Here is a 20,696-nt window from a genome sequence, read left to right as displayed (position 1 = left end):
TATTATCACCATTTCACAGTTGAGGAAACTGAGGAAGACAGAAGTTAAGTGATTTGCCCATGGTTGCACAGCTGGTAAGTGTCTGGGGGGTGGCGGGATGACTTCTTGTAGAAAAAATTTTAGCTGAGACTTGATGGAAAGGATGGGAGCCGGGAAGCAGAGATGAGGGGGGAGAGCAGCCGGAGACAATGCCCTAAGCCCTGATGGAGGGTCTTGTGTAAGTAGGTCAGTGTCCCGGGGTCACAGAACTAAGTGTGGGCGAGTCAGGCGTAGGAAGACTGGGGGTGGAGCAGGTTACGATGGGGCTTCAAACCAAGGATCTTACATTGGCTCTTAGAGGGCATAGGGACCCAGCAGGACTTTCCCAGTGGACCGCATGGTCAGACTCGGGATTTAGGAAGATCACTTTGACGCTGACTGGAAGATGGGCTAGAGTGGGGAGAGACTCGAGACAGGGAGACTTCCGCCAGGAGGCTGTTGCAATAGTCCAGGGGGGAGGTGATGAAAGCCGGCACTAGGGGATAGCCCCGTGGGAAGTGCTGGTGGGATATGGGATACGTGAGGAAGATAGAATCCTATGCCCGGATGTAGCTCGGGGCGGGGGGGGGGGAGCAGGGTAGGTATCTGGGTATGTCTGAGCGGGGTGTCTGAGGAGTGTGTGTTTGCAGATGTGTGTGAAGGGGGGCGGTCTGTCCGAGTGTGGCTGGCTGGTGTTGGGTCACTGAGTGTGTCCTCAGGGTGAGGAACAGGTATCTGTGCGCGTCATGTGTCTCCACGAGCCCAGGGAGTCGGTGGCCTGGAGCCCCTGGGTGAAGGGTCACTTGGGATCAGCAGACCCCGTTTTTCATCCCTGCTGAACTCGCACTGTGTAACCTCAAGCACGTCATCTTCCTTCTCTGGGCTTCCATTTCCCGCTCCCGACAGCGGAAATTCTGTCTCGCTTGGCCGCGCGACCTTCTGCCCACGGAACCTTGAATCTCTGGATTCGGAGCTGGGAGGGACCGGAGGAGTCATGCAAACCCAAACTGTCTTTTTCCATCAAGGGAAACTGAGGAAGCCGGGAGAAGAGAAGAAGCGACCAGCCCTGGGTCACACCACTAGAGTGCCGCCCGACCTCAATCTTCCCCTCCGTGCTATGGGTCGGTGGCTGAGTGCTGCCGATTGCCTGGACTGGCGGTGGTTCAACCGCGCCCAGCGCCCAGTGCCCCGCGGCCGGCCAGGCCTGCGCCTCCGGCCAGGGACAGCAGGGGGCAGCAGGGGTCCGGAGCCCAGGGCCGATCGGGGCGGGGCGGGCCGGGGCGGGCCTGGGCGGGGTCCATTAAAAGCGGCCTCGGGCGCGAGGTTGCTCAGGTGAGCCACCGCAGCCTCAGAGAGGCAGAGATCCTAGTCTTCTGCGCGCTGTCCCAGGCTAGTCACTACAGGGGTCGGGTCCGAGCCCCTGTCCCGGTGCAGTGCCCGCCTCCACTTTAGCTCCAGCCCCAGTTGCTGCCCCACGGGGGCCCTGAACAGGTGCGGGGAGGGGAGGGGAGAAGAGAGGAAGGGAGGGAGGGCACAGCTGCCGGAACTAGGGCAGGGGCGGGAGTGGGGCTTGGCTTGGGGGGAGGGGGCGGCTAGGGACATCGTAGACTATAGAGGGAGGGGGATGGTTTGGGAAGGGGCCGTCCAACTCCTAAATGTCCCCTGCTCTGCCCCCAGGAGCCAAGATGAGTTGCTTTACCTTCCTGAAGGTCACCATGGTTATCTTTAACCTCCTCATCTTTGTAAGTCTTGGGGGCCGGGGGTAGGGGAGGGCTCCTTCCGAGGCGAGATCCCAGGGAGCAGAGGAGCGGAAAATGACCAGCGCCCTCCTCCCAGGGCTCAGTTTCCCTGCTCTGACCTCTGGGGCAGGTGGTACGAGGGAGGAGGAGGAGGGAAGATGGGCTGAAGGTTGAAAGCCAAGTCTGGCAGCCTGGAGGGGCCCCTTCCCCACCTGGGGCAAGAGCCATGAAATCCCAGAATCCTCTTCTTAGAGCTGGAGGGTCTGTGGGAACCTCTGAGATCAGGGAGCCTGCCAAGACAGGGGAGAGGAAGAGTTTCCGAATTTGGACTTGGGGAAAGGGTAAATTCTGGCTCTGACATCCTAGCTGGACCAAGAACCTCAATTTCCTCTTTTATCCCACCTCTAAAGCCATGGGAGTTGTGATTAATGCCACTATCTCCATTAGAGGGGAAACCAAGGTTCAGAGGGCCTGGGGACTTGGCCAACACAAGGGGCAGGACCCTGAATGCTCATGGGAAAGCCCGAATGTAGGTCCAGAGAGTCAGATGAAGGGCCCCTTGGCAGCATCATGCCTGTTGGCCCCTCCTCTTACTGAAGGGAAGGAAGAGAAGAGGCCTGACTCCATGGCCATACCTTCCCCCAAAGCTTCCTGCCCTTCTCCCCTCTTCCCTTCCCCCATACTTCCATGGAATCCAGGAAGATAAACTGTGTGCCCTGCCCTCACTGTTGAGCTGGGGGATGTGGCTGGGACATGGGGCTGGGAGGGAAAAGGGCAAGGTAATAGAGGGAGTGTGGGGCAGTGGGCTGGGCTGAGGGGAGGGGGAGAATGGTGAATGAAGGTTTAGCTCCCCTAAGGGACAGGGGAAACTGAGGAGGGGAGGGGGACACTAGAGCTGAGCTGAGACAGGGGTGAAAGGAGAAGAAAGGCAGATTGTTGAGGGCCTTGAATGCCACAGTCATTAGAATAGGCTTGATTCTATAGCCTTTAATCCTCCCTCCCTCCCCACCCACCCTCCTCATGCCAACCTCCAGCAAAATTTACTTTGTCAAGATCAAAAAGGATAGACTGTAGGGAGCGGTCCAGGCAAGAGGTGATGAAGGTAGAGAATCCTAGAAAGTCAGGGAGAAGGGAAAGAGTCCACCATGAGGTGGTGAGCTCCCTGTGACCAGAAGGGTTCGAGAACAGAGGACTCCTATCTGGGGATGCTGGTGAGAAGATTGCTATGGCAGGAAGGGGGTTGCACCCTTGTGCAACCCTGGTGTGGTCTTTGACCCCACAGACCTTGGCATCTCTTTGGGTGGGTGGGTGGGGCAACAGAAAGAGAAGAATCGGGGCGTCCTGAAGTTTGGAGCCTGGGTGCTGGGGAGAACAGCCCCGCCCTCTGCCTTTTCCAGAAATAAGGAAGTTGGGAGAAGGGCTGAGTGTAGATGATAACTGAGCTGCTTTCCCTTTGGCCCCCTTGGAACTAAGGTGTGAGCACGAAATCTAGGAAGAAATTTGTTCTGTGGTAGAAAAAAAACAACCAACAACCAGATTTCTGAGTCGGGGAAGCTGGGTTTGGAGCCTGCTGTATGCCACCTGTGGTCAAAACTGGTTAGTCACTTCTTTAAGGGCCTCAGTCTCCTCATATGTAAAATAGGGGCATTGGCCTGGACAGTTGTTAAGGTCCCTGGCTATCCTAAGTGCTTCTTCAGTCCTCTGTGTTGGTATCACAGGGTACCAACTTAGGCAGTCAGCAGTCATTTATTAGGCACTTACTGCATGCAAGCTTATCAGGGAACCCAGGAGGCAAGACATAGAGATTAGGGAATCATCGGCAGAGAGGGCACGGGGTCACAGATCTTAAACTAGAAGAGACCTCAGACTATTGAGTCCACCCCCGCCCTCATTTTAGAGTTGAGGGAAACTAGGGCCTACAAAGGTTTAAATGATTTGCCCGAGGTCACACAGGATTTTGAACTCAGGTCTTCTGCCCCCAAATCAAGCCTCCTTCTTTCCACTACCCTATCTATGCTGCTCACGAGTTCACCAAGAAAGATGAACTAGAGAGAGAAGTAAAAAGGGGCTGAGGATAGTCTTGGGGGACATGCCCAGTGGGGGAGTGGGAGAAAGATTCGGCAAAGGAGCCGAGAAGGAATGACCAAACAGGTAGGAGAAGAATGAGAAGAGACAAAAGCATCACAGAAATAAAGGGAATCTCCTGGAGGGAATAATCCAACCAAGTCAAAAATGGGGGTGAGGTCAAGCAGAACGAGAAAGATGAGAAGGCCCAGGGTGTGAGAGACACCAAGACGTCATTGATGAGCTTGTTCCCTTTTGGGCCCAGAGAAGGGTCAGAAGCAGGGAGGTGAGAAGGGAGGAGACAGAGGTCATGAGTGCACTGGTTGGGGTGAGAGCAAGGGGAGAGGTGCTGGGAGCTTGAGCTCGCGTTAGGGGGCAGGGGAGGTTTTTGAAGGTATGGGGGGACCTTGGAATGTTTATAGACAGCAGGGATGCTAAAGGACAGCAGATGTTCTCCTGAAAGCCAGGAGCAGAGGGGGGCACGGGCACAAGTGCCAGACAAGAGAAGGGCCACCTCATTCTCTGAGACAGGAGAGGACAGGGGAAGATGCTAGAAGCTTGGAGGGTGGTAAGGAGAATGAGAAAGAAATGGGTCACCTAGGAGGGAGAGAAAAAGGCTTTATCATAACAATCCCAGAAGCCAGAGGAGGCAAGGAGGCAGCTGAAGAGGCTGGGCAACCGAGGGAGAGCTGTAGAGAGATCCTGAGCCTAGCTTCTTAAACTGGGGGTCGCCCAACTGAACATGGGGGTTGAGAGAAACTTGGCAACAGAAAAGGTTATGTATACCGATGTTATATACCTATATCGGGGTCATGCGGAAGGTTCTCGGGGAAAGGCGGGTCATGAGGGGAGTAAGTTTAAGTAGGCGAGGGTGGAGAAAAGGCCGTTGTGAGACTGTTCCTAAATCTGGAGGGAGAAGTCTGGGAGGGCAGGGGGGGATAGACCAGGCTATGGGAGTTAGAGAAGGTACTATAAGGTGAAGAAGTAGAGGCTGGTGGCAGGTATGGGGGGAGAAAGAAGAACAGGAGCAGCCTTCTCATACTGGGAGGAGGAAGAGGAGTCAGCCTGAGTCTGGCCTGGCCCCAATGCCTGGGTGCCTCTTGGACTAGATGCCACTCCAGAAGTCCCCCAGGGCTGCCCTGTCCAACGCGGCCAGGGTGGGTCCTGATGGGTGAGGGGAGAAGCCAGAGGACCAGCGCAGCCTTCTGTTTCTGTAACCTCACTGTAAGGAAGTAAGGAGGGCAAGCAGGTGTCTCTGTCTCCATCTTGGAGATGAGGAAGCTGAGAGACCCTGGTAGGAAGTAGTAAGCTCAGGGCTTCCATTTCCCACTTAGCGTATTCGCCTGCTCAGTCACATCGTACCACTCGTGACCGTGAAGACGTCAAGTGGGATGGAGTTGGGGGAGAGAATGCTCAGCCGGGGAGCTTTGGGGAGACAGGGCAAGGCGGGCATTGGAGGGTTGGGGGCCAGGGCCCTCAGCAAGTGGGATGTTGCCCCTTCCTTGTAGGACACCTGTGCCCTCAGGGAAGGCTCGGGATAGAGCAGGGCCCCACTGGGGTTTTGGCCCAGCCAGGGTTAAAAGCAGATCCGGTTTGCCCTCAGAGCCAGAGGGGAAGAACAGGATTCCTGGCACCCTTGAAACCTGACCCCTTTGCCTCTTGGTTCTTTTCTTTCTCAGACAAATATCTTAATCCAGCTCTGGGCCCACCCAGCTAGTGCCCAGCAAACTTCCTCCTGTCACCAGCTCAGATCCCCAGAACCTCCTCCCCACTTCCCTAAGGAGCTACAACTCCGAGCCTGGGGGTCCCCTTCTCCAGGCACCCCACTAGAGCTGGACCTCGGTTTTCCTAACTTCACAGTGGGGCAACCAGCCATTTGGGTGCCACTTATGTAGATAAGGTGCTAATCTGGGCTTGGGTGTGCCAGGGAAAAGGGAAGGCATGGGTTTGGTCAGTGGCCAATCCCTTCCCCTCTCTCTCGGTTTCTGTGTCATTCTCAGCAGATAGAAACACTGGGAGAGGGCCCAACCCCTTCCCTCACTTGACAGATGTGGAAACTGAGGCTCAGTGAAGAAAGAGAGTGACCCAAGACTTCTTTGTGAGCAGAGCTTAACCTCTGGCCCTTCCCACTGGCCATTTCACCTTGGGTCATTCACTTAACCTCAGTTTCCTCTTCTGTAAAACCATACTTGAATGGTTATTTTGAGCCAAGTGAACCTGGAAGAATTCTAGAAATGGGAACTTGGATTATGGAGGACAGAGGTAAGATTGGAATGCATGTCTTCTGACTGAGCTTTGGACTCTCTCCACTCTTCACCTTTGTTTCTCTGTGTGTCCTGTCCTGTCCTCGTGGGTGGGTGTGAATGTGGGCATGTGAGTGTATATGTTCAAACTTGTGCCCAAGGATGCCCTAGCCCCAGAGAGGATGTCTGAGTGCCTAGAGGGGGAGCATGAAGTCCATTTCTAGCCCTCCCAGCATGGAGAGTCTAGTGCTCTGATTCTATATTTTAGACCAGCTTGAGTTTGGGTCTTGGCTTGTGAGGCAGCCCTGGGATGGCTTCTGGAGTGGAGAGAAGGCAGAGGGCTTTGGTCAGGTCCAGACTGAGTGAGGGTCACTTAACAGCCAGAAATCTTTGGCCCAGAGAATAGAAAGCTAGAAAAAGACTGGGATTGGCTGAGTCAGGTAGTGAGTTTCCCATCACTTGGGGACCTTTAAACTGAGGGCTAAAAGCCGACTGGTCGGGGCAGCTAGGTGGCACAGTGGATAGAGCACCGGCCCTGGAGTCAGGAGTACCTGAGTTCAAATCTGGCCTCAGACACTTAACACTTGCTAGCTGTGTGACCCTGGGCAAGTCACTTAACCCCAATTGCCTCACTAAAAAAAAAAAAAAAAAAAAAAAGCCGACTGGTCAGAGATACTATGAGAAAGTGGGTGGAAAGAGTCCCTTGTTCTAGTACAGGTTGGCACAGGTGGCTGGGTGATGCCCACAGCTCAGAAATCCTGTGAGTCACAAATGTTTGGGAAGAGGAGACTTGAGTATTTCCCACCCCCACCCTCCCTCTCCTAGGCAGCTAAGCAGCGGATAGGGTGCTGGAGTCAGGAAGACTTGAGGTCAAATATGATCTCAGATACTTATTAGCTGTGTGGCCCTGAGCAAGTCATTTCATCTCTGTCAGCCTCATTTTCCTCAACTGTACACTAAAGATAATAATGTTATGAGCATCAAACAAGATATTTGTAAAGTGCTTAGCACAGTGCCTGGTGCATAGTAGGCTCTATATACCTGTGAGTTTCTCACTCAGAGAGGGCAGCAGAAGCTTAGCTAAACTTCTCTGAGCTCTCTGGATTCCCAAGGGTGAGCCTGGAGCCCCAATCTGGAGGGCTATACTGGAGATTGCTGGAAACCCACTTAGGTCGCCTCAGCCCAGCTTTGGCAAGGGGGTAGAAGGGGCTGGAGACCTGCCCCTCCATCCCGGGGTGGGGGCGGGAGGGTGGCCAGGGCCTCCCCTCACTCAGGCCCCTTTTGGTCCCCAGCTGTGTGGTGCAGCCCTCCTGGGAGTGGGAATATGGGTGTCTGTGGACGGGCCCTCCTTCCTGAAGATCTTCGGGCCCGTGTCGGCCAGTGCCATGCAATTTGTGAACGTGGGCTACTTCCTGATTGCTGCGGGCTGTGCCTTGCTGGTGCTTGGCTTCCTGGGGTGCTATGGAGCCCAGAAGGAGAGTAAATGCTTGCTGTTAATGGTAAGGACCCCAGAGCCCCCACACACACACACACACACAGAGCTGTAGGATAACATCCCTCCCCAGCCTGTGGCCTAAGACGCCTTTCCCCTCTGGCTCATGGCCCCCCAGTCTCAGTGTCTTGCCCCTGGGATAGCATCACCCTGTACCCCAAACCCAGGGGCTGTTGAGGGACATTCCCTATCAGAGGGTGGGGAAGAATGCCCCTCCCCTGCTGGCCTTGAGGAAGCTGGTGAGTCCAGGCTCTGTGCCCTGTCTCCAGATTCACCCAGACCTCTCCCCTCCCACTCCTTCTCCTTCAGTCCATGATTCTCCTCCCTCTCTGTGTCCCTCTTCCTCCAGTTTTTCTCCATCCTCCTGATAATATTTATCGCTGAGATCGCGGCGGCCGTGGTGGCCCTGGTCTACACCTCCATGGTGAGTTGGGGTAGGGAGGGTGGGTGGGTGGCTCAGCCGGATCAGGGAAGGTGCCTGGGACAGCAGTGCCTCTGAGAGAGAACAGAAAGGGGCCCACAGAGATGTCCAGGCTGGCTTTCTCACCATGCAAATGAGAAGCTGACGGGGTTGGGCTTGGCTGGGCCTCCCAGTTAATGAGCAGCAGACCTGGTTTTGAATCCAGGACTCCATAGCATCCCTCTAAGCAGGAGGGGGGCCAGGCCCAGCCTTGACTCACCATGTGTGACCTTGGACAAAGCCCAAGGAGCTCAGGACTCGCCAGAAAGCCCTGAGTTCTAACTCCAGCTCAGACATTTACTAGCTGTGGCACCCTGGGTAAGTGCACTTGACCTTGGTCAGCCTCAGTTTTCTCAACTGAGAAATGGGGCCAATAAGAGCCCCTGCCTCCCAGGGTTATTGCGAGAGGGAAATGAGATGTTTTTATAACATGCTTCGCAAACCTAAAAGCGCCATTTAAATGCTATAGAAAAGGAGACTTGGGGCAAGGCACTCCAGGCCGAGGGAGGGTCAGCTTTGTTTTGCTTGGCTGGCTACAGTTGGCAGGACTAGCGACAGTTGCGGGGGGGGGGGGGGGGGGGGGGGGAGTTGACGGCGAGTTGGTAAGGGCCTCAGAGCTACCTCTCATCTCTGAAAGTCTGTAAAGAAGGGGCTGGACCAGCCACTGGTCCTGAGTTGGTCTCCAAAGCTTCCCCCTCCCCCTCCCCTGCTCCGGAGCTCCATACTCCAAAGAGAGGAGAAAACTCCTTGGGGAGTGAAGGTCAGAGCCTGGACCCACTTCCTGCCCCCTCAGCTGGAACAGAATGTTTACGAGGTGACGGATCACGGGGGCCAAGGGAAATAAGATTCAGCAAATATTTGCCAACACTTCTGAGGGAAGGCTGTGCCCTACTCTCTGAGTGCACCGTGTCCTTGGAACCCACTAAGAGAAGGAGGAAAGGGGGCCCTGTCCTCAGGAGGCTCACCCTCTGCTTAGGGGAAGGAGATTTGCTATCCCCAAACCTCTGAGAACAGCTGAAACGGTGAACTATGGGCTTCCCCGAGGTGCTACTGGGACAGGGGAGGGGTGTGTGTGTGTGTGTGTGTGTGTGTGTGTGTGTGTGTGTGTGTGTGTGTGTGTGTGTGTGTGCGCGCAGGGTGGTGCTGAGCCAGGCTGGGAAGGCTCCCTGCAAGAAACCCATTTGGGGGCAGGGCTTGGAAGGCAAGGTGGGCCCAAGGCTCCAGGAGCAGAGGCCCCCAGGTTGGGAAGGAGCGGGCGGCCTATGGTGAGGCGACATATTTCCCAGGCCTGGTTCCACTGTGGGGCAGACTCCAAACTCTACTTCCTGGGCCCTTCCCTCTTTCAGTTCATCTGCCAACCATTTATTGGGCCTCCACTGTGGGTTAAGCCCCATGCCCAGAGCAGGAGAGAACAGTCCAGGCCCCCATCCTTCAGGAGCTCACATCACAGACTGGGGGTGGGGAGGGCATGAGCCCCAAACTCACATGCTGAGTTACAATGTTATGTATCATAGGGAAACAAGCGCATCTGAGACTAGCAAGTACAGGGCCTTGGGAGGAAGGCAAGATCCCTGCAGGAGGTGGCTGATGGCAAGGAAGGGCAATGTTGAGAGTTCCTGACCTGGACCCCAGAGAGCCCTGAATTCAAACTCCATTGCAGACACTTACAAGCTGTGGGACTCTGGGTACTGAGCAATACACTTGACCTTGGTCAGCCTCAGTTTCCTCAACTGAGAAATGGGGCCAATAAGAGCCCCTACCTCCCAGGGTTATTGTGAGGGTAAATGAGATATCTGTTAAATGCTTTGCAAACCTAAAAGCACTATATGAATGCTAGGTATTGTTATTACTCTTTTTTTTTTCATGGCAATGAGGGTTAAGTGACTTGCCCAGGGTCACACAGCTAGTAAATGTCAAGTGTCTGAGGTTGGATTTGAACTCAGGTCCTCCCGACTCCAGGGCCGGTGCTTTATCCACAGCGCCACCTAGCTGCCCCCATTATTACTCTTACTAATAATGATGGTAGCGCCTACTATGTGCCAAGCACTGTGCTAAGCCCAGGGGGTACAAAGGAAGGCCAAAGGCAGTCCCTGCCCTCAGGGAGCTCCCACTCTAATGTGAAATAAAGGTGGAAGGGCAGGCTTGGCCCATGTGATGAAGGGTTTTCGTTGCCAGGTAGTTTGTATTTAATTCTTAAGGCAGGGGGCAGCTAGATGGCGCAGTGGATAAAGCACTGGCCCTGGATTCAGGAGTACCTGAGTTCAAATCTGGCCTCAGACACTTGACACTTACTAGCTGTGTGACTCTGGGCAAGTCACTTAACCCTCATTGCCCTGCAAAAAAAACCAAAACCAAACCAAACAAAAATTCTTAAGGCAACAGGGAGACTCTGAGTCTGGTTCAGGGGAGGTGGCAGGGAGGGAGGCCTGGTCAGGCCTGTGTGTTAGGAAGGTCATTTGAGAGCCTGGGTAGGACTCAGCAGGTAAAGGAGAGAGAGGACCTTCTAGGCTGAGGGGAGCAGGCAAGACAGAGGGTAGTTGTCCAGTTAGCCTTGAGTGGGGAAGGGTACTTTGAGATAAGCCTGGAAGGTGGGAGAGGTGCCAGATTGGGGGGAGGGGCCTTGGATGCTGGGCAAAGGAGTTGGGATTTTACTTTGCACACACTAGAGAGCCACTGAAGGTGTTTGAGCTGAGGAGAGGCAGGCCTAGACCATGCACAAGAAAGCCTGATTTCCTAGCCTGCAAATGCTGCTTTGGTGAGGGAGGAAGAGTAGAGGGGGATGTGGGCCGGGGACTCAGAAACATACAAGGCTAGATGGAGCCAGATGGGGCCAGACCTGGGAGGTGACAGCTGGGGGCCTCTCCTTCCAGGCTGAGAACCTGCTCAACACCTTGGTTGTCCCTGTGCTCAAGAAGGACTATGGAGAACAACCAGACATCACTCAAGTGTGGAACAGCACCATGGAAGGGGTGAGTGAGGCCCCTGCTCTGAGTAGGGTGTGGGGGAAGAGGGGGCAGCACAGGCCCTACACTCAGGTAGATCCTGGCTCGAGGAGGACACAGCCCTCCTGGTGTTGGGAAGCACCCACACTGGGGAGGGAGGACAGCTCTGCCCTAGGGAGTCCTCAGTCTGGAGGGGGACACAGCTCTGCTCTGGGGAGCACCCACACTGGGGAGGATAGCTCTAATCTGGAGAGTCCTCAGTCTGGAGGGGGGCACAGCTCTGCTCTGGGGAGCACCCACACTGGGAGGGAGGACAGCTCTGCCCTGGGGAGTCCTCAGTCTGGAGGGGGGCACAGCTCTGCTCTGGGGAGCACCCACACTGGGGAGGGAGGACAACTCTTCCCTCAGGGAGCCCCTTGGTCTGAGGGAGCCAGGGTAGGATCTGTCCCCCAGGCCCTGACTGGCCCTTCCTTCCCCCAGCTCCACTGCTGTGGTTTCAACAACTACACAGACTTTCTGGACTCCCCGTTCTTCAAAAAGAACCACAACTTTCCCTCGTTCTGCTGCACCAATGAGACAGAAGCCTCTTGTTCTGAAGAAGCGGCTGCTTCAGCCAATGTCAAGGTAGGAGAGAGGGCAGCCTGTGGCCTTGGTGGTGCCCGGGAGCCCCTGGAGGTTCTTGACTGGAGGAGAGCCAGGGTGAGATCAGTAGGTGTGAAAGGTCAGGCAGGAGGTGTTATAGCCAATGAAGTCCTGGTGGGTGGTCAGGGGGTTCCGGCCTGGGGTTGGAGCAGCAGGAATAGAGGGGAGGAGGTGACTCTAGAGGAGCCAGGAGGGGGCAAGTGCCCAGCTATGAGACGGGAGGGAGGCAGAGTGAAGGCAGGAGACTCAGGCCTTTGAGGAAGACTGAGGGCCCGGGTGCTCCAGCCGCTGACAAGGGGCTGACCCCTTCGAATCCTTCTCTCCACCTTCCCATTCCCCCAGGGCTGTTTTGGGCAGCTCTTGAAAAGCATTCACACCAATTCAGCTGTCGTGGGTGGCGTGGCTGCGGGCTTCGGGGCCCTAGAGGTGAGGAGGGCTCAGGCATGAGCTTGGCTGGCATGGGTGGGGAGAGGGCTCCAGCACCCACATTTCCCCCTTTTATCCCCCACTGGCTGTAACTGAGGGCCCGGCCTGGTCCTTGTTGGGGCAGAGCCACCTTGTCTAGGGGGCTTCCTGGAGATGGGGGAGGGGGGATTCCTCCAGGCACTCAGGCCCATGATGGGGGAAAGGGAAGGAAGGCAGGCCTCCCTTCCTCCTGGGCGGTCACTGTGCTGCCTTCTGGCCCCTGGTTGGCTCAGCCTACTGTCTCTCTCTCTCCTTTCAGCTAGCTGCCATGGTGGTGTCCATGTACCTCTACTGCAAACTGGACAAAGCCTGATGCTGAGCACTGGGTGGGGGGGGAGGGGGAGGGAAGAGGGAGGGGGGTTGTGTGTGGGTGTGAATGCCCTGGGGGGCAGAGCAGAGCTCCTGCCAGTGATTAGTAGGTGATCCAAGCTGAGCCAGCTGTGGGGGACCACGACCAGCTCCCTTTCCCCCCAGATGCTGCATCTTTCCCAAGTCCCTCTTCCCTCTCCTGCACTGTTCCATTTTGGGGGAAAGGGCCCAGGGCCAACATGAAGGCTCTTGGGAGCCAGAGCAGCCTTGGCATTCTGGGGAGGGCAGCCCAATGGATCCAGATCACCAGGGGCAGGCTTCAGGGCTCAGATCCCCCTCCATCCAGCCTCCATCCCTGATGAGCCTCAGACAAGAGGAGTTGCTGCAGGCCTTGGATGTGGAGGTGGGAGGCAGGGGTGGGTGGACTGAGGGCAGGGCGGGGGCTAGAAGCTTGTGACTTTGATTGTACAAAAATAAAGATTTTTTTTTTCCATTTGCCAGCCTAGCCTGAATATTCTAATTAGGGTGGGGTAACTGGGATGTTGCCCCAAGATGCTCAGACGTAGAAGTTGCCCCTAGACACTTCTGCTTCACTCTTGCCCCTCCCAGCCCCCAAGACAAGCTTCCACCAGAACCACTTCTCCTTGTGGCAGCTGTGAACATTTTAATTATAGCTGTGGCCACCCTCATTCTGGAGGCCGGGCTCCAACCTATCCAGCTCAGCCCAGGAGAAACTCAAATGTGGAGGAAGGGACCCAGAATTGAATCCTGGCTTGGCCACTTTGCTGGGGTCTTTTCCCCCAAGGGACGTCAAGCTGAAAGGAAACATCCTATTTATTAGATTCCCTCCCCACCCATCCATTTTGCACATGGGGAAACTGAGGTGCAGACAGGGACATCCAAAGTCATGCCTATAGGAAGTGGTAGGAAGGTGAAAGGGAAATGGTAACCAATGTCAGCACCTACTATGTGCCAGCACATGCTAGCCATATGTTCTCACAACAATTCTGGGAGGGAGGTGCTGTTCTCATGGCCATTTTATTGATGAGGAAGCTGGCAGGCACTGATGGCCTAGGGGGTGGAGGGAATTCTCTCCTTGGGCCATCAGAATCCAGTCCTAGTCACTCCCAGGGTGGGACACTGGACTGATGGCTCGGTCCTCAGAGGGTGATTCATTCCTTTGCCTCTAGTGCAGCCCAGAGAGCTCATTCCTTTCTGGGGCTGAGGTTGGGGGTTGGCTGCAGGCAATGGGCAGGTGGTTTTATCCTGAGTGCAGGGCTGGGTCAGCTAGGTGGCAAAGTGCTGATAACGAGAAAGAGCCCCTGCCATCCTCTCCACCCACCAGTCCCTTTTTTCCAGTTTGGGCTCCCAGGAGGACTTTGGCCCCAGCTAGTCCAGCTGCCTGGCCTCCCCAGGGCCTGAGCATTGAGCTGGAACACCATAAAAATACCAGGCTGGCTAAGCCCGGCTTGGCTCTTGCCCCATCTGGGCATGGCTGGCGTTTCCTGGGTAACGGAGAAGCTGGTCCCTCTATTGGGTGCTTCACGGCTTCCTCTCCTGGGGCTGAATTGGGAGTGGTGGGCACCTAGCCTGCTCCGCTCCTGGGACACCCAAGAGACCCTGTTCCCAGGGTGTCCAAGGGCTGCAGCTCAGAGCCGCCTCTTCCTTGGAGCGTTCAGGGCTTGAGGTGCTTCCAAGAGGAACTGACCCAAGGAGAAGAGGCTTTGGTCACAGGAAGGTCGCAAGCGGCCACTGTTACCCAGCAACGGGCGGCTGGCCTGACCGGTTCTCCCATCTTGGCTGTCAATTTGTGTCTGTCTCTCTGGTTTTGTTTATCTCTCCCTGGCTCTGTCTCTGGGCTCTGCCCCCATCTCTGGCTCGGCCTTTTTCTCCCCGCTTTCTCTATGCCTCCTCTGTACTCCCTCTGACCTCCTGGTTCTGTTTTTCCCTCTATCCTGCCCTGCCCCACAAGGAGTGGGGTCAAAGGACATCTCATTCTGAGGGTTGCTCAGAAGGGGGATTCTGTTCTCTTGTCCCTACTGGCCAAGTCCCCTCGCCCGTGTCCTTGAACTCAAAGAGGGCTGGCCCAGGGACAGAGTCATGTGGAGAGACATGGGTGGGGGGGCCTGAGGGGGCCTACAAGAAATCACGGGATGCACCACTCCCCCTCCCCACTCCACACTGCCAGATGGGTCTGGTGCCAGGAGCTGATTTGCCTGAGGTCTGCCAGGCCAGGAGTTCCCTGCTTCTCCCCCCCCCCAACAACACACACATGTGCCAGGGTGTTGCAGGCTATGGAGTGGGTGGAATGTTTACCGAGGGCTTGACTTGATGGACAGAGAAGGGGAGGGTGACACAGGCTGCTGAGGGGGAAGTGACAGAGCAGCACTGGCACCTGGTCTTTCCTCAGAAGGCAGGGCTGACCCCACTGCAGGGTACCAGTTTGGAGGGTTTTCCTTTGACTAGAGAGGTGGGTGCTGAGACTCACTGACCTGATCAAAGGCCTCCCCCAGCTCTCACAGGCCATCTGTGTCTCTTGATACATCTGCCTCAGCCTCCCACCTCTCCCAGGAATGTGGTTTTGGGGGGCCCGGCCAGCCGATCTACAGGGTCCATCTCACCTCTGTGGGGACACCCCATCTCCTTTCTTCCCCTTACATCTTGAACTTTGAGACTTGATAGAGGGCACCTTCCCGGGGTGGGGTGGGGTGGAGCCAGTCCCTGACCCAGCAATACACGAGCTGGAAGACTCCTTAGAGATCCTTGTATCCAGCCTTCTCATTTTATGGGTAGGGAAACTGAGGCCCAGAGATGGGAAAGGGCTTGCCCAGAGCCACCTGCCTCATTAAGGGGATAGCGCAGACCAGAGCCTGTTGTGCTGGTTCCCAGCCATGGGGCCGTTCCTCCTAAATGTGGTAGGGGGCAGGGACATGGGAGTGGAGTGTTCAAAGCACCCCTGGCCCCTCAGCACCACCCAATCATGTACATTGTTTGTTTGTTTGTTTTGTGGGCCAATGAGGGTCACACAGCTACTAAGTGTCAAGTGTCTGAGACCAAATTTGAACTCAGGTCCTTCTGAATCCAAGGTCAGTGCTTTATCCACTGCACCACCTAGCTGCCCTAGTCATGTACATTGTACAACACCCACAGCTAATGGCAATTCCCCTCCATGGTTCTTGGTCCCACCGTCTAGGGCCCTTGACAGCCCGTTGGCTACTTGGAACCAGCTACCACAATCCCCTCTGCTTCTCCCCACCCCCAGCCCCATTATCTGCAGGCTACACATCCCCCCGTCTCTTCAGACCTCAGTCCTAACACACAGTTACTGGCTTCTCTCCTCTGGAAACTCCATCTTGTCTGGGACCTAGGCTTCAGGGCTTGGCTGGGGGAGCCAGGAGGCTACCTCTAAAAAGAGATGGAGAGACTTAGATGTAGGCAAGACTGAGACAGATTGGGGCAGACATGGAGAAACTCAACTACAGGCAGAAGCAAGAAGGTGGGAGACAGCTAGGACGGACGGAGATGAGATGCTCCGATACTCGGCTCATCCCTGATCTGAGGGCCCTACAGCTGACCTTTGCTCATTTCCCAGCCCCAGCAGGGCTGCCTGGGCTACAGTTGAACCAGAGAACAGAAGCTGAGGGGCAAGACTTGTTGCATGGTTTCCACCATAGCCCTGTTCCCTGGCATTAAGAGGCAGACCCCTTCCTCTTCAATCCAACAAGCCTTATGTGATTGGCCACCAGCTTCCCCTGCAGCCTGTTCTCAATAGACTCCAGCACTCTCCCTAACCCTCTGCCTGTCCCCCATCAGTAGGCGTCACGTTTCTGTCTGGGTGCCTGCCCTTCTTCCATCTCAAAACGGTCTCTGGGTCTCCGCCCTCCTGGCTCCCTCCAAGGCCAGGACAACTTTCCCTGGGTTTCAGTTCCTTCCAGCGTTAAGTGAAGTTCAGATAAGCTGACATCCAACATGAGGGCAGCTTTGACAGATGTGTTGTTCTAAGGGCCATCCCAGCTCTGACCTTCTGTGTGTGTGTGTGTGGGGGGGTTCTCAGGATGCTCTGAATTCTGACTTCCTGGGTTCTAGGTTCTAAGACCCCCAGAACCATCTCTACGTCTCTAATGTTGCAAGATGACTCCTGGGTGGGCCCTGAATTCAGCCTCCACAAAAGCAGTGTGAATCTGTCCTGCTCAGGGAACTCAATGAGGAAGGACTGGGAGTTCCACCATAATTCATAAGAAGTTATATTAGGAATACTTTTATAGGTGTCAGGTGCAAGGCCTAGAAAAACAAACAATAAAAAGCCCTTCCCTAGGGCCTTCTGTGCCCTCCAAGAACGGTCTACACGGACTGCCTCCACATTCTCGCCACCCACTGCCCTCCTAGCTCAGTCCAGCTCCAGTGCCTGGAATGAAAGTGCCCTCCAGGGGTGGAGCCCCCGGCCCTAGGCTCCCGGCCCTCCCTGTGCACTAGGACCCAGTCACTGAGCCTCCCGCCCACTGTGGGCTCCTCTTCCTGCCTTGCCTGTTCTGAGTGACCATCCCTCCAGACTCAAAGGTCACACAGCCTGGCCCCCTTCTGGCCAAAGCTGCTCCTGCCCTTGGCCTCCCAACCCCCCTGCCATCCCCATTGCTGTTCTCTCTGCCCCCTGCCGAAGACCCTCCCCACCTCCTCCCTTGTACCTTTGTACGCCTCAGCTTCCCAGAGCCTTGCCCTCAGCTGGCTGCCCGTTGTGCCTCACCTCCCCAGCCCCACCTTGAAGACCTCCAAGGAGGGGGCACCCACAGCACCCCAGGGCAGTCCACCCCACTCTGGGACGGTCCTTGGGGGAAGCAAGTGTTTCATGACTGTAGGCCTGAATTTGACTCCCCTCCCCAGCTCTATTCCTCTTAGATCTGCCCTCTGGGGAATGGTCACTGGGAGGGTGAGAGCAAGTGTTGGAAAATGGGGCTGATGGGCTGTGGTCTTAGTGCCCAAGTTGGAGGTGGCAGGGAGGGCCAGGAGCCTCCTCGGCCTTCACTGGTGACTTTTTGGGCCCTTTCAGGCTGGTCACAGAGCAAGTTTGGACCTCCTTTCGTGCTGGGGCCCTCCTGCCCCCCTGCCTCTCTTCATCACCTCTGGTCCCTTTTACTGAGTCCTCTGCCTCTCACCCGGCTTCCCCCTCCCCATCTCTGCCCTCTCCAAGGTTGCTAGTGCTTTCTGCTTCTGTCATGACTCAGTCACCAAATGCAGTTACCTTTCCTGGCTTTGGGACTTTCCCCACAGACTTGAACAGTGCTGCCCTGCCCTGCCCTTGCCCCTGCCCTCTCTTCCCTGTACTTCCTTGACTTGGTGCCTTCCTGACTGGTTCCTGATGGTTCTGGGTGTGAGTCATCCAAGCTGCAGCCCCCAGGCCTTCATGGGCCCCAGGGAGGCCTGATGCCTAAGGGTACCTGGGAACAGGCAGGCCAGGGCTTGTCTGGTACCAGGGATACACAGGTGAGGGGTGGGGCAGAGAGGAGGTTGTTAGGGGAAGTCTCCCAAGACGGAGCAGGTGGAGGACCTGGGGGGGTGGTGCAGTAGGCACTGACACCCCCCCCCCCCCCGCCGTGGCTGCTTCCCCTCTGCTCACTCCAGCCAGCACAGGGAGGCTGTCCCTGCCCTTGGTGCCAGGCCGAAAACCCTGCCAGAGAGGAGCCGTCAGCCCCCTGGTGGCCACTTCCTTTCCCAAGAGTGGCCAGGCACACACTAAATAGAAGCTAAGCTGGACAAAATCTCGGAGCAGAGACAGACATCTGGGTGATGTCATGACTTGTGGTGAATCACCCATCTCACTCTGTCCTTCAGAACCATCTGGGGCCAGTGGCAAGAGGAGGACTGGAGATTGTCCCAGATGCTTTAAGGCAATTGGGGTTAAGTGCCCAGGGTCACACAGTTAGTAAGGTAAGTTCGGAGTTGAGATTTGAACTCAGGTCCCCCTGACTCTAGGGCCAGTGCTTTATCCACTGCACCACCTAGCTGCCCCATAGTCAGTCAATAAGCATTTGCTAAGCAACATACTGGGTAGCTAGGAGGCCCTGAAGTCAGAAGGACCCGAATTCAAATCCAGCCTCAGATACTTCCTGGCTGTGTGACCCTGGGCAAGTCACTTCACCCTGTTTGCCTCTGTTTCCTCTTCTGTAAAATGAGCTAGAGAAGGAAATGGCAAACCACTCCAGTATCTTTGCCAAGAAAACCCCAAATGGGGTCACAAAGAGTTTGATAAGAATGAACAACAAAAGCAAAGAACAATGTGCTGGGGGCCATGTTAAATACGAGGAATACAAAAGAAGTGAAAATCTCTGGTCACCAGGAGCTCACAGTTAAGCGGAGACAACATGCAAACTATGTAGAAACAAGGTGTGTGCAGGACAAATAGGAAGTAATCAGCAGAGGGGAAGTATTGACACTAAGGGGGATGGGGAAGGCTTCCTGGAGAAGGTGGGATTTTAGCAGGGCCTTGAATACAGAGCAGAGGATGTTCTATTTGAGGGCAGAAGTGATAGGGAGCCAATGGTTTACTGAGTAGGGGAGGTGAGGTGGGCAAAGCCGTGCTTTGAAAAATCACTTTAGTAGCTGAACAGAGGGTGGATCAGAGTGGGGGAAGACTTGAGGCAGGCCGACCCACCGGCAGCTACATTATTATGAGGGTCTGCACCAGGGTTGGAGGGGGTCAGTGTTGGAGGGGAGGCCCATGGCAGAGATGCTGTAAGGGTTAAATCCATAAGCCTTGGCAATAGACCGGATGGGAGTGGGAAAGAGAGCTAGGAAGACTGAGAGGAAGAGGAAGAGAGTGAGGAGGTTGGGAGCCTGAGGAACTGGAAGAACAGGCGTGTCCGTAATGGTAACAGAGGCATTTGATAATAGGGAAGGGTTTGAGGGGGAAGATGAGGAATTCAGCTTTGGACATGTTGGCTTTAGGGTGTCTGTCGGACGTCCAGTTTGAGATGTCTGAAAGGGTGCCGGAGATGGGAGACCGGAGGTCAGCAGAGAGGCTGGGGCAGAATAGGAAGATTTGAGTATCAGTAACATAGAGAGGGTCATTAAATCCATCGGAGCTGAAAGGGAGGAGTATGGAGGGAGAAGAGAGGTCGGGACAGAGCCCCGAGGGTCCCTCCCATAGAGGGTGTGACCAGGAAGAGGATCCAGCAGAGGAAACTGAGGAGGGGTCAGAGAGGTAGGAGGAGAACCAGGAAAGGGGGGGGGGTCCTAAAAACCTAGAGAGTGTCAAGGAGGAAGTCATGGATGGTGTCAAAAGCTGCAGTGAGCTTTGAGGAAAGGCCACTGGAGGGGGCAATTAAAAGGCCATTGGTAGCATATAGAGAACAGTTTTGGTTGAGTGATGAGGTCAGAAGCTGGAGTGTAGAATTAAGAGAGCTAAAGGAAAGTGGAGGAACCTATTGTAAATTTTTTTTTAAGTGGGACAATGAGGGTAAAGTGACTTGCCCAGGGTCACACAGCTAGTAAGTATCAAGTGTCTGAAGGCAGATTTGAACTCAGGTCCTCCTGAATCCAGGGCTGAGTGCTCTATCCACTGCGCCACCTAGCTGCCCCCTGTAGATGGCTTTTTACAGGACTAAGGCAACAAGCAGGAAGGAGGAGAGAGTGGCAGAAGGCACCTGAGTGATGGGAGATGAGGAAGAGGGGCCTCCAAGAAAAAAGGTGTTTTTAGTAAAATATGAAGCCAGGTTCTCAGTTGAGAGAACGAGGGGAGGAGGAGCCACGGATATTCCAGGAGGGATGAGGAGGTTTGGAAGGGCCTCTGTGGACAGTAGGAGTGGGAGCTGATAAGGAAGGTGGAAGAGGATTGACTTGCAGCACTTAGGGCCCAATTAAAGTTCTGTAATACATTTTTAGCCGACTTGGTCAGAAGGGGCGTGATTTCCCGCACCCTTTGTTCACCAGTATGTGCAGGAGTGAATCAGTGGACGGGGAGTGATCCAAGGCTGAGGATCAGTGGGGTGCGGTTGGCAGTAGGATAAGGGCACTGGGGACAGTGTAGAGATGTAGACTTACCAAGGGGTCAAGATGGGGAGAAGAGGAGTGGCTAGTGCAGGGGAGATGGCCTGGGAGAGAACTGAGAACTGTGGACAGAGAGAAGTGGAAAGCCAATAGGACATGGTCAGATATGGGCATTTGGGCATTCTTGAACACGGAGGGGGCACATTTGTGGGCAATGGCGAGAACAAGCAGATGGGGGGGGGAGTAGGTCACGGGAAGTGAGTGGTTAGGGCATCTGAGAGAGAGTTAATATGTGGCAAAACCCCCAAGAATGAGGGCAGGAGTTGAATTGGGATCCATCCA

The 20,696-nt window shown here is 55.3% G+C and overlaps 1 protein-coding gene across 1 annotated transcript; it reads left to right on the top strand.

Annotated features, from left to right (window-relative positions):
- The first annotated feature begins 1,340 nt into the window (after positions 1-1,340).
- TSPAN1 (tetraspanin 1) lies at positions 1,341-12,387 on the top strand. The gene is made up of 8 exons (XM_043963246.1): positions 1,341-1,509; positions 1,696-1,760; positions 7,357-7,563; positions 7,906-7,980; positions 10,887-10,985; positions 11,439-11,582; positions 11,943-12,026; positions 12,325-12,387. Exons 2-8 carry the CDS (start codon positions 1,704-1,706, stop codon positions 12,376-12,378), a joined length of 720 nt encoding a protein of 239 aa, XP_043819181.1. The 5' UTR covers positions 1,341-1,509; positions 1,696-1,703; the 3' UTR covers positions 12,379-12,387.
- Positions 12,388-20,696: the final 8,309 nt, after the last annotated feature.

The sequence above is a fragment of the Dromiciops gliroides genome, chromosome 4 (assembly GCF_019393635.1).
Source record: "Dromiciops gliroides isolate mDroGli1 chromosome 4, mDroGli1.pri, whole genome shotgun sequence".
Lineage (NCBI taxonomy): Eukaryota > Metazoa > Chordata > Mammalia > Microbiotheria > Microbiotheriidae > Dromiciops > Dromiciops gliroides.
Note: the sequence above shows the minus strand (reverse complement) of the source record. Positions and strands in the feature narration are given on the sequence as shown.

Bases quoted from the DNA above. Each gene is read 5' to 3' on its own strand.
- TSPAN1 (XM_043963246.1), top strand. From the start codon at position 1,704: ATGAGTTGCTTTACCTTCCTGAAGGTCACCATGGTTATCTTTAACCTC. The intron at 7,564-7,905 runs GTAAGGACCCCA...CTCTTCCTCCAG, and splicing joins GTAAATGCTTGCTGTTAATG to TTTTTCTCCATCCTCCTGAT. The intron at 12,027-12,324 runs GTGAGGAGGGCT...CTCTCCTTTCAG, and splicing joins CGGGCTTCGGGGCCCTAGAG to CTAGCTGCCATGGTGGTGTC.